At 37.1% G+C, this 14,320-nt stretch overlaps 2 protein-coding genes across 2 annotated transcripts; both read right to left on the minus strand.

The window, feature by feature from the left end:
• Nucleotides 1–3,369: 3,369 nt before the first annotated feature.
• Nucleotides 3,370–8,338, minus strand: LOC120015077 (pyruvate kinase isozyme A, chloroplastic). Its single transcript, XM_038867296.1, has 6 exons — nt 7,554–8,338; nt 7,339–7,429; nt 7,037–7,230; nt 5,638–5,759; nt 4,860–5,338; nt 3,370–4,092 (listed from the first exon to the last, which is right to left on the minus strand). Exons 1-6 carry the CDS (start codon nt 8,118–8,120, stop codon nt 3,791–3,793), a joined length of 1,755 nt encoding a protein of 584 aa, XP_038723224.1. The 5' UTR covers nt 8,121–8,338; the 3' UTR covers nt 3,370–3,790.
• Nucleotides 8,339–10,166: 1,828 nt separating this feature from the next.
• LOC120015587 (guanine nucleotide-binding protein subunit gamma 2) lies at nt 10,167–13,376 on the minus strand. The gene is made up of 4 exons (XM_038868074.1): nt 12,851–13,376; nt 10,747–10,799; nt 10,588–10,632; nt 10,167–10,483 (listed from the first exon to the last, which is right to left on the minus strand). The coding sequence occupies exons 1-4, from the start codon at nt 12,983–12,985 to the stop codon at nt 10,399–10,401; spliced, it is 318 nt and encodes a 105-aa protein (XP_038724002.1). The 5' UTR covers nt 12,986–13,376; the 3' UTR covers nt 10,167–10,398.
• Between the last annotated feature and the right edge of the window lie 944 nt (nt 13,377–14,320).

The following is a 14,320-nucleotide window of genomic DNA, read 5'->3' on the forward strand; positions in this document are numbered from 1 at the left end:
AGAATCAAACAAATTATATAATATATAGTGAAAGGGCGATTGGTGCATAATACCTAGGTGAACCTAGAGGTTATCTTACAGGATGTGAAGCCTCTGTAGTATTCCCCCTTGTAAGAAATTTAATTTGTTTTTGTATTGTTTGTGTTTGTATTTACTTGGTGATGACAAGATTTGTTGGCAACAATTATTTATTTTCATTTATTTAATTTAATGTAGATGAAGACTGATGACGATATAAAGATATAGGTGAAAATGAAAGGCTACATATAAGAAATGATGGCCCTGTCTTTGTCCTCCTCACGCATCAACACTAAAATCTCCCCTGTTTTGGCACTATGTATTTGTGGTTGGAATAATGTATTGGGTTTGCTTTGTTTTGTTGTAAATGACGTTTTAGGTCATTTTATTATATATATATATAAGTTGCGAGGGGTTATTTTACTTTGGACATGTGTCGGAATCTCATTAGGCGGGAAGATGTATTGACCAAGCTCGGATCAAAATGTCCGTGGTATCTGGGGATGATCGGCCTTCAAATCTGGGATCTAATTTGACGATCCCACCAAATTGATCGGATTAAAGGGAATGATCATTTAAATCACTCATTATAAAGGGAGAGAAGGATTCGAGGTAATTTTTTAAATATTACTTTCTAATTATTTGCCTCCAAAAGATATGCAGAGAAGTCTCCAGCTGAATAGCCCAGATGCTTGTTTTGGAGTGTTCGACCCACGTGTAGAATCTATTCATCACATAAGTAATTGCAGAATCAACTTTTATGATTTGTACATTTGAGTTTGAACAAGTCTAGATCCATAAATGAGAAATTGGGTTATCAAGGGATAAATGTCATCAAATGTAAAATAAAATGTCATTACATTTTGTATTTTCTTTGTAATATATAAAAAAAAATACCCAAAAGACATAAAAGTAACATACAAGCTTAACTAGACATGAACCCACGCATGTGAAAGATAGGGATGGAGCCCAAAACCACATGGTTCTAGGCGTGTTGGCCTGGACCAACCCATGTTCCTAAAAAAGTGGGAGGGATGTAACACCAGGATTTTTCAGGAGGTCATTCATCCAAGCTGACATACATAGTCACAAGATACTAACATAATCAAACACGATATTAAAAGTTGAATCTAATAATGTGTTTGGATTGAGGAATCTTGGAAGAAGAGAAGATAATGGAAGAAGAGTTTCCTCTCAATTTCATTGTTTGGATAGTTTAGGAAAAAAAAAATGAAGGGAATGACTAACATTGTCATCGAAATGAATTCGGTCAAATTAAACTACAAACATAGAACAGACACAACACACATAGACTGGATCTATGTATTTGACTTCCATTTCATCAAAAAAGGTCAATCTCCACTAGATCTAGGAGCCAAAAAGGGAAGGACTTGAAGAAAATTGGGAGAAAATTTTATCAAATTTTTGTCAAAATACTTTCTCCAAAAATAGAGTCATTTGGTGGGAAGAAATGGTTGAATTAAGTTATCTATAAATAAAAAACCATTTAACCCTTGTAAATAGGTTATCTATAAATTAAAAACCAATTTATTTTCCTTTATTTTCTCTTGTGAAGGCTAACAAACAAGAGAAAAAGTTATTCTACATTCCATTATTTTCTCTTCTCTTTTCCCCAAATCTCTCAATTCAAACACTTTCTAAACAGGGAAGGATTCATCTGAGCCAACTCAACCACTATTGAAGTCCTTAAATTTGATGAAACAAATATTAAAAACCCAATGCCAATTTCAAACAAGTTGCAGAGTCACTGAGGCATCACATCTAAAAGAGGGCCCAATATGAAATTAAAAGTGTGTGTCGTTATAGTCTGACAGACTGACAATGTGAGCCCACCAGTGGGCTTTGTTGCACTGTTGGGGAAAACTAAACAAAAATGTAAGGGATCTAAGCAAAAAATATCTCAGTTAAAAATATCTCAGTTATCTCAATAGTGATCTTGTCCCTTGATTGATATAAGTATGGGGCCCATAAAACCTAGTGATTGAATAAGAGAGTGACATAATCACTTACTGAGATTATTGAGATGTTTTTTACTGGGATCCCTATCATTTCTGAAAACTAAAAGCTGGTGTGTGGTGTCTTACTCTTGTTTGTACTATTAGGAGGAGTTATACAGGCCCATTTTTGGCCAATCTATTACCAAAATATAACTCAACGATTTCCCCTATAACATTTGCCACCCACATGACCAGCACTCCACACATAAATTATTATGTATTGGACTTCTTTCTGTTTTTGGGTAGTTTAATTCCAAGTACTATGTTAGAAACTAGTTCTAATTTTCTTGTTTAGGTATTAGTAGAGAGCTCTTGTGTGGTCATGATGCCATTGAACCCCATTGTGGGAGACAGGATTATGTGAACTTGTGACTTTTACAAATCTTTAGAAATCATTCATAATCCCATTACATTTGATGTTACAACACCCTTTTTTTTTTCTTCACTGTAAAAATCAAACCCATCCAGTGAGAGCCAGTCAGATCATCTCAACAGCAAAACATTTTTGGATGGAGAGAGGTGGTGAACCCAAAATTAAGCACAAAATTGAATAGTGAAATCATGTGTAAACCGTGTATTAGGTTTTTGGAGTATCATATTATATTAATGCTGGCACGCACTACCTTTCTCTTTTTTTAGTAACCATAAATTCCCAACCCCTATCCACCGAATAGTTGGACCATCTCTAAATTCGACTCCACGTTGATGACAAGCAAAATTGGACCAAAGACCGTACGGAAGAACAAGGTCGAAACCCACAAATAAGACTCATGACTCATAAGCCTTTTGACCCATGTAACGAAATAATGTCAAAACGGTCGAACGTGGGAATTAAACTTGCGACCTCCCATATTTACAAACACATAATTCCCATTCACTTTACGATCTTACAACACTTTCTCTCCCTTCTCCACCCATCTTTCTCTGATCCTCTCTCTAGAAGAGAAGAAAGTCAATATCCACATCTTGAGATAGCAGATTTGGTCGTTGCATTTAATCCTCGAAGGCCCAAAGCTAGCCAAAGTCAATATCCACGGAGAACGTGCCTGCTTGCCTGCATATTTAGAAAAAGTTCATATAGGCAGCAAACCTCCAGTCTTCAGACTCTGGCACATGAATTGACTTCCAAGAACAAATTCCTTATGGGAAGCTATCAACCTGTCAAACCATGTTTACATTGATATATCATAAATGGTTCAAATGGATCAATAAAAAACATCAAACCGCCTGTTTGTTAAGGCGATGGGCTCAGCGGTTCCACTGCATGGGCCACTGGCATCCAACACCTTACCAAACGTATCAGCGGAAACATCAAAATGGCTTGACCCAAAAGAGCCATTTCCCAAATAAAAATTTATGATTTCTATTATTATCCTTCTCTGAATCAGAAACACATAAAGCAATAAGCTACAAGGTCCATTACATTACAACCAAAAGCAGAATAATGCAGCTATTCCTCTCATAAGTAAATTCAGCGACATATTACCTCACTCTAAGCCAAATAAGATTACACGGAACAGTGGGATCACCTGTCATAACATTACTGATGCCAGAACGGGACAAACTATACCTTCCTGCATCCAGGTTAAGTTTAACAGGTGCAGATGGTGGAACTTGGAAGACATGATTTCTTGTTCATACCGTCAATTTTCTCATGTCTTCTTTTGAATTGGTAACTTAGATGCAGCAGTTAATAAATAACATAATCTAGAAGAGGCTTTAAAAGCATTGCAGTCCCAACTGAAGTCCAGTTCTCAAGGAACATTCATAACTTGGATGGACTGCAACATGTCTGAGACAGCAATGACAAGGTCACCCGATTTGATCATCCCCCTGGCCTTTAGCAGAGAGAATGTTTTGTTAAGATTGCTTTCCATATCATCTGAGAAGCTCAGACGGAAAGGTATCAAGCCCCACTGTAGGTTCAAACGCCTCCGCACAGACGTCGTTGAAGTGAACGCAAAGATTGGACAGTCAGGTCGGCAACGCGATAGGAGTGATGCCATGTGCCCAGTCTTGGTGTAGACGAAGAGAGCATCCACCTCCAAGTTGTTAGCTATAAAATGACATTCGAAACATATGACAACCCATCGAACAATTAAATCAGCACCAATGTTAAATCAATCATTGAAAAGAGAAGGGGACACAGAAGGGTGGGTTTGTGGTTACTGGTTAGAGCATTTGGAAGTCGATTCTTTGAACTGTTGATCAAAATCCTTACTATTTCCAATTAAGACATGAGTATATAAGCACCTAAAGTCACAAAGCATCAGCAACCCTAACCAACAAAAAGAATCCAGTGACGTAACATTAGGCCATAATAAAAGTGAAAATTTTTAACATGACCTTGCAAATGCAATGAATGAATTATACTGCCCAAGAGTACCACATAGAAAGAATAGTTGCTCAGTTTCACTAAGTGAAACAGATTACAATCAGAGAGGAGGAATAGGTTACAAATTTGGTCCATTTACTTGTCATATCATCAGTGATATTTGGTGATCAAAATGTCAATATAACATTTAGACTTCTAGTTAAATTCAATGATCCTCCATTGGGCTTTGGAGATTAACTCTTAGTGTAGATTGTAATGGAACTCTAGATATGCAGCCACAAGTATACCCTAGAATGATATGAATATTACTTAACAAAAGGCTCAATAAAACAGAAAAACTTGGTTCTATAGAGAAGAATAAAACAAAATGGCATATATCAAAATGCACAAGATCACATAGCTTATTTCCAGGTGTTTGAAATAGCACATTAGAGACCAAGAAGATAAATCAAATTTGTGAGGGCTATGTATAACCAAAAAACCCTTACCCATTTTGGCAGCAGAAGTGCAAATTTCCTCTGAAATACAGTCCTGAAATGAAGATCCTACTTCTGGGAGTTCCATAGATTCACGGCGTTTCTCTTCTCTCCACCACTTCTCAATCCTTAGACTGACACTTCTCAAAACTGTCAATGCCTTCTCTGGAAACTGTCCCATGGCTGACTCTCCAGAGAGCATCAAGGCATCAGCTCGTTGCCTGACTGCTTCAGAGACATCTGCTACTTCAGCTCTGGTTGGTGTTGGGTACTCAATCATAGACTCAAGTAGCTGAGAGGCAACAATAACTGGACGATTTAGTTGCCTGCATACCTGCACGATCTTTTGCTGGGCAGATGGGACCTGTTCCAGCGGTATCTGAGCACCTAAATCACCTCTAGCCACCATAGCTCCATCTGATGCTCGAATGATCTCTTCCAAGTTCGTCAATGAGTCAATACTTTCTATCTTTGCAATGACAGCAATGTCACTATATCACCACAAATAAGTTCAAGAAACATTATCTGTTAAAATGTCAAGAAGAAAAACACATATCATAGACACTTTACAATTTTCAGATGCTAACATGATCTAACATACTTGCCACAATGGCATCGTATCATATGTAAGAAATCAACAAAACAAACTTAAAGAAGGAAAGGTTTAGATGATTATCATTTCAACTATACACCATCAAGAATAATCCATTCTAATCGAAAAGTGGGGAAATACATGACGACACTTTAACAACTGAAGAGAATACACATAATAGACATATGACTCACTTACCTATCACGAGAACGAGCAGCTATATAGCTTTTGAGATGATTAATCACTTCAGCAGACTTTACAAATGATATCGCAATAAAATCAACACCCTCTGCAATCCCAAAATCAATATCCAACCAATCCTGGAGAAATAAAAGTTTGAACATGAGACCGGCAATTTGCATTACGGGAACATGATGGAGTAAAATGGTAAGCGCCCAGCTACACAAGAAACAGGCAAAGAAAATGAAACACAAATACACAACCAGCAGGTCGATTGTAACCACCCTCAGCAAACGACTGCAATGGAGGTGATTCAAGTGCCAAGACTGAGGCAAAGACGATGATGTAGGTAATGGCCACTGCTCAAATACATTTCTTGTCTCTCAGCTTTTTACTCTTTTTCTATTTCACTTAATGTTTTCCCATTGAACAGAGAGCAAAATCGACATGCATATTTAAAGAAACACAGCCAAACAAGGGAAGCACCCCTGCTTTCCTGGGATGAAGAGCAGAGCCACTCACCCAGCAAGCAAGCTTTCTAAAGCACTCAACTGTTTACCTTGATCTATCTAAATCTCAGTAAGCTTCACTTAGGCAGATTGGAGACAACCCAGAAGAAAAGAATTTATCACCTTTACCCATGGGAAAAAACCACTTCTAAGTTGCCATCTCCAGATCAAGAAGGTAGAGATCAAAGATCCAAAAGAGAATTACACACAGAATACAGGTTCATGTCTTTTAAATAGGAAAACCATACAAATCTAAAAGTATATCACAGAGAAGAACAAGCCATTATGACTATGAAAATTGATTCAAATACAAAATTCAAAAGTAACAGCTAACATTTAGAACCTAAAATCGCAAGCACAAAGCAACTTTTTTTAGTAGCTTGGCCACAAAATAACTGATGTAAGAATGAGGAATAACATCAAAAGAAAAAAGAAAACACTTCCTTATTCAAATTGCCAAGATGGAAACTTCACTCAAAAGAACAGAAATACCGCCCATATATTTCAGAACCTTGTTAAAATAACATTCTTCCTATATTTTTGGAGGTTCTTGAAATAATTCAATCAAAATGAAATAATTTTTGCTGCAGCTTTAACTGATCAAGTAGAGGCTTACATACCCTAATAAATTGGATAACCATGAAATATACTGTCATATCATGAACTAGAAATCATAAGTCATCTACCTACATACCTAGATAAGTTAAAAAAACATAGGTCTTCTTGCAAACTCTAATATATCATAGCCATACTCAAAATTAACTTTATAGGTAAGAAAGTTAAAGTTACTCTAAACATGCTTTGCCAGCCAAAAACATACATATATAGTAAACAGGGAAAGCATCTTGTAATGTTGACATTCAACGGCAAACCATTCTAACACGTTCAAATAAAGAAATAGGACCAACCTTGGAAGAAATGGTGGGAAGCATTGCATTTCTTTCCCGTACTAGACTCCCACCCCTCCAAAATGTCAGATTAGCCCGGGGTAGCATCAGTCCTGGATCAGTACATCTACATTTGACGTCCGGACCAATCTTCTCAATCACCTCAAACCTGACCATCCCACCATCCACAAGCAGCTCATCCCCAACCCTCACATCTGTTTAAATTTTAAAGCTTAGATAAAGACTCACAGAACAATAACAATGCACGTCAACATAGGGAAAAAAGCCATTATAAAGAAATGTATAGAACATAAGATAACAACCTTCCGCAAAACCATCATAGTTCACAGAGATGGTGTGCTCTGGGAGCGGTGCATCAAACGCCCTAACACTAAACGTCCATATTTCACCATCCTGCATGCAAAATCATATTTATGCAGCAAAACATTTCAACAAATTAATCAAAAGATAACACTTGCATCAAACAGAAAACACTAAATTCGCTGAATGTGGACATACTTGAGAAATCAGAGCTTACCTCGGCTTTGGCGGAAGAAGCGCCGCCGAGATCGCCCATGTGGATCTCACTGCCCTCAGTGTCCATCATGATGGCGACGGCGTATCCCTTCTCCTCGTTGAGCCTGCGCACACGCTGGATGACTTGTTTGTGCCAGTCGCGAGTGCCGTGGCACATGTTGATGCGCGCCACGTTCATACCACCAACGGCAAGCGACTCCAGCTGCTCGAAGCCGCAGGTAGATGGTCCGATGGTGCAGACCAGCTTGGTCCGCCGCGTGCTCCTAAAGCCGTTCTCTTTCAGCTCAGCCTCAGTCACCGTATCGACTTCAAGTGACGAATCTGTCCCAGAAACTGCCGCAGGCGTAAACTCGGATGTCCCTGGCACTCCCTTGCCATTATCGGTCACTAGGACATGCGGTGGTGAAGAATTGGGATCGGAAGAGGCTCTGATTGAGATAGAGTGCCTGGGAACGATGATCGAAAAGCGGCAATCCGAATTGAAGAGGGATGGTTTCGAGTACGGGTGTTTGGGTAAAGGTAGGTACCGTGACCGAGAAGAAGTGAACATATGGAGAGACTGTGACATGGTTACCGGGCAAATCAGGTCGCACGAAGAGACTATGAGAAATCCTGCAAGCGTAGCTGAGAAATGAAATTGAAGGAGGATAGAGAGTTTTATTGGGTTGCGAGGGCGACTGGTGGCGGAGATAACGAAGAGTGAGGCTTCGCAGATGTCGCCAAGACAAAGTACCCCCCAAACCCAAACCCAAACAGAGAGATCTGTTGAGCTCTGTTTGGGGCTACGTGGGTTTTTTAATGTGGTACAAATACCATTCCAATTAAGAAATATGCCCGTTTTTATTTAAGATCTTCTATATCAAAATCATTTTAAAAATTATTTAAATTTTTAAAATCAAAACTGTTCCATAATTATTTATCATTGCCTACTCATTTATCATTTAATTTTTAATATTTTTTTATTAATGATCTGATAATCATTTCTTAACCCATAAATCCAACCCCAAACTCTAATACGAAACTCGAATCATACATTAAAAACAGAAAAAAAATAACAAAATCAATAATTAGCTATGAGTCTATTAATAGTACGTATGATTTATCTTGCAATGTTATGTCATTTGGACAATTTAAATTAGTGTAATTTATAGTTTTATTAGTACAATTCTATAAATATATAATTCCGTTACTTTTCTTAATATAATTTGATTTATTGTGTTATTATAGTATGAATGTATGATCTATCCTTCTATTATGTTATTTTATTTAATATGCTTCATCATATTATAATTTAGTATCCTAATAATATACCTTTATATAAATAATTTGTAATATTAATACTATAATTGACTTTTTGTTAAATATTTAGGCCCTAAACCCCAAACCTAGAACCAAAAACCAAACTCGACCCTAAACTATGATGGGATTGAAATCAAAATTAAAACCGTTTTCAAACCCATATAAAATCAATTTTCGGGTTTTAAACGGATTAGGTACTATGTGGATAGTGCTCGGGACCATTTTTGTTTTGCCATCCATAGTTCTTCTTCTTTGGAGAATTATCAAACAAGCCCTAAGATTTGATTTGCTTACAAAAACACCCTTATTACTTCTCAAAAAGTTATTAGTCTTTTTAAAAAATATACATACCCCAAAGGACAAAACAACAAAATAGCAAAGCAAGAATTGAAATTAACAAACAGCCTTTTGATGCAAGCTGGTTCAACACCTCCTTCTAGCCAAGAGAAATTTTTTTATTTTATTTTTTTTACAAAAAGGAAGTTTACACATTATTATATATTAAATGTAAAATATTTCATATCTTAACGTTCTTTTCTTTTTAGGTATTTTAAGGAGGTGAGAGCAGTGCAGGGATGAATTGAAGAGTGTTGCACCGACTCTTTTTATATAGCTTGTGAAATATTATAATATTTTATTATGTTGGTTTTAAAACGTGTGCTTTATTACTGATTTAGTTCATATTCATTTATTACTCATATTCGAATAGGGGGTTGGAATTGTTTCTACAATTTCACATGATCTCCATCGTCCAATGCAATCATCCATTGAATTTGACAACACCACACCTAATACATTCAATGGTGCAGATCATGTGAAATTGCTGAAATCATTCCAGCAAATCCTTTTCCCTCATATTCACTTTCCCGTTCTGAGTTAATGAATATATTTTGATCTTCACTCAGCTTAGAAACAAGGTACGATCGAGGGATTGTGATGACGGCATCGGAACGATCGATTGTATATAAAGAGATAAAGAGAGATAGAGCCGTTGAGAGTCCAATAGCTCTCACCAACAGCTCTCTGTCCTTTCCCTCCACCATTTGCATATTCTCTGTTTCTCTCTCCTCCAGAACCAATTTTGCATCTAGAGAAGTGGAGAACCATTTTTTATCACCAATTTGATACTCCCGTTGGAGGCATGTTTTTGTGATTTGAGACATCAAATTGACAATTAAGAGTTTTGATGTCCCATTTGATGTCTCCTTGGAGATGCCATGATAAATTGTTCATCTTTCTACCAAAGAAGAAAAATGCTGTCATTGCACTTGTAAACAGTACTGATAGGGCCAGGATTGGCATCAAGCTACTACTCTTCTTCAAACCTGTAGAATTTTTTTTTTGGACATTTCTATTTGTCTGAAGAATTTGCATGTTCTGTCCATTGAAGCATTTCATTAAACATTTGTCAATGAGGAAAAAATTGCTGCTAGAGAATTGTAAAACTTCTGCACAATGGAGCATTACATGGAATGCCAATGACTTGGAACTTGTCGGTGAGTATAAGTCTTCTTCCAATGATTTGAGCTAGGCTTGGTTGAATGTTATCAGAGAAACCAGCATCTGCAACCCTTTGATTCTTGCGGGCCTTCAAACCACCTATCCCAAACTGGATTTATGGGTCCATTTGTTCTGTCAAAGCAAGATTAATTAGGAAATTTATAATTTATTCACAAAAAAAATAAGGAAATGTAGAAGTTGCAGGAACATAATGAACCGAGGGAGGAGCAAATTACACTGGGAGTAGAGGGTCTGGTCTACTTTCAACAATACTCAGCATTCTGCCATCCAGAAAATAAATTTAATAATTATAATTACCAAAAGAAGGCCGACATAAGTCCGACAAAACATCAAACAGAACACTCTGAATACTTGACATAATTTTTCATACATACTCTTTGCTTGCGGTTGAAGCCGCCTCCATTTTCTCCAACTTTTCAAGTTCTTCCTGCATATACAGTTAAATTTGAGAGAATCAATACTCGGACATTAACTTAGACGTCAGCTAAATAGAAGCTTAACCGACAATCTGTAGCAGAAGGAACTGAGATGGAGAAATAGTTGTTTAGACTAGCAGGTTGCCCTGAATTTGAAGGGTACCTACGAACTATTAATCCAAGGCTTCCAATGAAGATCTCTCTAAAACTTGATGCTAGAAGAACGATTTTCCATGAAATCGAACAGTTAATAAGCCAAAGGAAGTGCATGCCTCCACATCCACGCTGAAGGATATCATTCGGCTACTGTCCTAGCAAAAAGTTGTTCAAAGCGGACTCTGACAACTCCAGTCCCAAGTACGTGATCCTATGAGGTGTCATCTCGGATGCCCTTTCTTGCCTAACATAAATGGTTCTAAGACTTTAGCCCACCCACTTACAGTAGCAATGGAGACATCTTCCATTGTTTACACAAGCAATGGCTCCTGTAGTTGACTAGTTGAATAACATGCATTAAATGTTATTCAGGTACAAACATTTTAAAGAGATGCTTGTGGAGAACCCCAACAAACAATAGCAGCATGAACAAGACAGAGGCAGACACAAAGTTTGTCCTTACGTTTTTTTAAGATATAGATTTGTCCCTATGGTTATGTTTCACAGGCCGAAGGAAAGGGTGCCCTTAACACGTCACCAATAAAAAAGTCTCCCCTGAATGGATTCACTGTTATCTCCCATTTATCCAACATTTTCCTAATTCCCAGGAGGCCAGGACTTCAAAGATCAAAAGCGTCTCCAATGGTGAAGGGAAAAATCTAATCCAATAATTCTTGCCCCTTGTCCAATAACTTAATAAACGAAAAACCTATTTATCTAAAAGACAGTCTTCGTTGTGGCTAGTGTGCTTACACCAAAAAAAAGAACAATCATCTTATTCCCAGCTTTAATTGTACACAATGGCCAGCATTCAACATAATGCATTTTTAATCCATTTATAACTTCCTTCAGGAAGTAGTGAAGAACCATGGACAATATTATCCAATTTGCAGAACGATGAGAGTATTTGAGAAAGGGCCTGTCACCATCTTGGAGCCTTTTACTTTAATATAATTTCTTTTTTCATTCAATAAAAAAGGATCTGCCACCATATCTCTTGGCCTTTATGGTTGATCTGGCAAACTGATCAATATGACTTACTGAAAGCAAGCATACTAGATCAAGCCAAAAGCATTGCCACAGTAACAAGACAAGAACAATACACTCTTGGAATACAGGGGTAAAAGCATTGCCACAGTAACATCTGTTACTCTCTTTCGTAATACAGGCAACATAACTACTAAAACTAAAAGCACAGACAAATTTCAAACAACCCCAGATTGAAAGGCCAAATCCATTTAAGATGGAAAGCCCGGAAAAGAATTCATAGGAGAGGAAAAAAAAACTCTCAAATCTTCAGGAGATAATACCCTCTTTTTTTCTGCGCATCTGATGTAAGATGACTCTCACACACAGGGAAACAAAAATCCTACAACTCCCAAGAGTAAATCATTGAGGAGCAATCAGGAAAACATTAATCAGAGATAATGGTTATCAGATTAAGTCTGTGCAAAGGCTCCTCACAATCACACATTTTTAATAAAAAAAACACTAAGTAGTTCATCGAACAGGATAGCTGGATAGAGCCAAACATCTCTGATACCAGTTTATTTCAACACAACTTAGTCGCCAGCATAGAGTTTGACATTCAATTAATCAGATATGTGGATTCATTTCAACATCTATCCACCAGAATTCACAAGTTTGAATTCCAAAATTGAAGATCAACAAAGGCTTAATCACTCTTGTCTTCCCATATTCATAAACAAAGCACTTAAACCTTAAAGATCACCATCGAGATCAACGAATTCCATCCATAAACAGCCACAACTGATAAGATGACAAACTAAAAACAACAAGCCATTAATCGAAGCACACCAAGAAAAAAGAAAAAAGAAAATTCTAGGAACAACGAATAGCTCAAGGAAAGAAAAATAACTTACAGAAAAGAAGAAAAGGAACTGACCTCTAAGAATCTAGACTCTTGTTCAAGCCGCTTCAACTCCGCCTGTATCCTATGCTTCCCTCTCGTATCAGACGATGACAAAGACTGAAGCCGCTGGGTAATCCGGACAGCGGATTCGGACCTACCCGATTCCATCTTCGTTCCACACAAAAAAAAAAAAAAAAGCCCTAAGCTTTTATACTTGCAATTTTTCTTTTTATACCAGAATGAAGAAAGTTGTATCAATAAATTGACAGCATCAGAGAGTAAGGACGACCCAGAAATCTCCTTGGCCCCATAAACACTGAACCTAGCCTACCTATCTTCCATCAAAGGACGAAAGAAAATGAGATCGAGAAAAAACGGGACGACAAGTCTCTGTCTTTTGTGTACCTTTTCCGATGAAGAAATCAAAAGGAAAAAAGAAAACTTTTATTCTCAGTCGAGTTGGGTTTTTTTTATGCTTGTGTACGAAAGCTGGTCGTCGTTTCTCTCATTTTGTGTGTGTACGTCTTTTGTCTTTTATGGAGTCTACGAGTCTCTCTGTTTTCCAAAACCTGCGTTCCTTCCAACCACGCGACGACTCTTACCTGCGCTCCTCTGACCGTGAATCATGTTCACATCGGCAAAGCCGAGAATTCAATAAAGAATATTTTTTTTCTTTGAAATTGCGAAATTTAGTAACATTTGATTGGACGTTTTAAGATTCCAGTAGTGAATAGTGACAATAGTTGTTTTTGCTTTGCTGACAAAACAGAGTTTTGTTATTGGTTATTATTGATAACAATTCAAGAAACACTTGCTGGAAAATTTGTGCACCGCATTTTTGAGACCCCATCACATCACATCAAATACCAAACTCATTTGCAATTGTGGACCGCAATTTTGAGACCCCATCACATCACATCAAATACCAGACTCATTTGCAATTTAGTTTAATACCAAGGTTTGGTAGTGTATGTTTTTGTTTTTTAAAATTAAAAGGGGATTGGTTAGTGGTGTATCTGAGTGTACGAGGCTCTGGGTGAACACTAAAATAGGGGCAGTTCTTTCTTTTTAATTTTTTAAAAATTTAATTTTTTAATTTAATGTAGTTAAAACAGGCTGGGAATTATTGATTTTTAGTTGTTTTTTGGATTTTGGGTATTCGGGGATCTTGGGCCGCCCATGTAGCCCAGCGCAGGGCGGCCGCTGGGTTTGATAGTGTAGTTTGGGGGTATCATTAGTTTGCTTTCACATCACAATTTAGTCAAAATTTTAATGGCAGACAAGGTAACTTGAGTGAGTTATGCACGCTTCATACCAAAATATGACCTTTTTTTTCAAAAGGTTAATGTGACATAAAAAATAAAATATTAACACTCTGTTTTTTTTAATGATAGAACACTCTGTATTTCAAACAAATAAATTGGATCCTGACTAAGTAATTTTGATTTTATTTTTTTTAAAATTATAAGCAACTATGAAGGATGAACCATTTAAATATCGGAT

This window comes from Tripterygium wilfordii, chromosome 14 (genome assembly GCF_013401445.1).
Source record: "Tripterygium wilfordii isolate XIE 37 chromosome 14, ASM1340144v1, whole genome shotgun sequence".
In the NCBI taxonomy this organism is placed as follows: domain Eukaryota; kingdom Viridiplantae; phylum Streptophyta; class Magnoliopsida; order Celastrales; family Celastraceae; genus Tripterygium; species Tripterygium wilfordii.

Excerpts from the sequence above, each read along its gene's own strand:
- LOC120015077 (XM_038867296.1), bottom strand. The coding sequence starts at position 8,120 with ATGTCACAGTCTCTCCATATGTTCACTTCTTCTCGGTCACGGTACCTA. Across the intron at positions 5,760-7,036 it reads TTCCCACCATTTCTTCCAAG|GATTGGTTGGATATTGATTT; the intron begins GTTGGTCCTATT and ends TTATTTCTCCAG. Across the intron at positions 5,339-5,637 it reads GCTGCTCGTTCTCGTGATAG|TGACATTGCTGTCATTGCAA; the intron begins GTAAGTGAGTCA and ends GTGGTGATATAG.
- LOC120015587 (XM_038868074.1), bottom strand. The coding sequence starts at position 12,985 with ATGGAATCGGGTAGGTCCGAATCCGCTGTCCGGATTACCCAGCGGCTT. Across the intron at positions 10,633-10,746 it reads GCTTCAACCGCAAGCAAAGA|AATGCTGAGTATTGTTGAAA; the intron begins GTATGTATGAAA and ends TCTGGATGGCAG. Across the intron at positions 10,484-10,587 it reads CCAGACCCTCTACTCCCAGT|AACAAATGGACCCATAAATC; the intron begins GTAATTTGCTCC and ends TTGCTTTGACAG.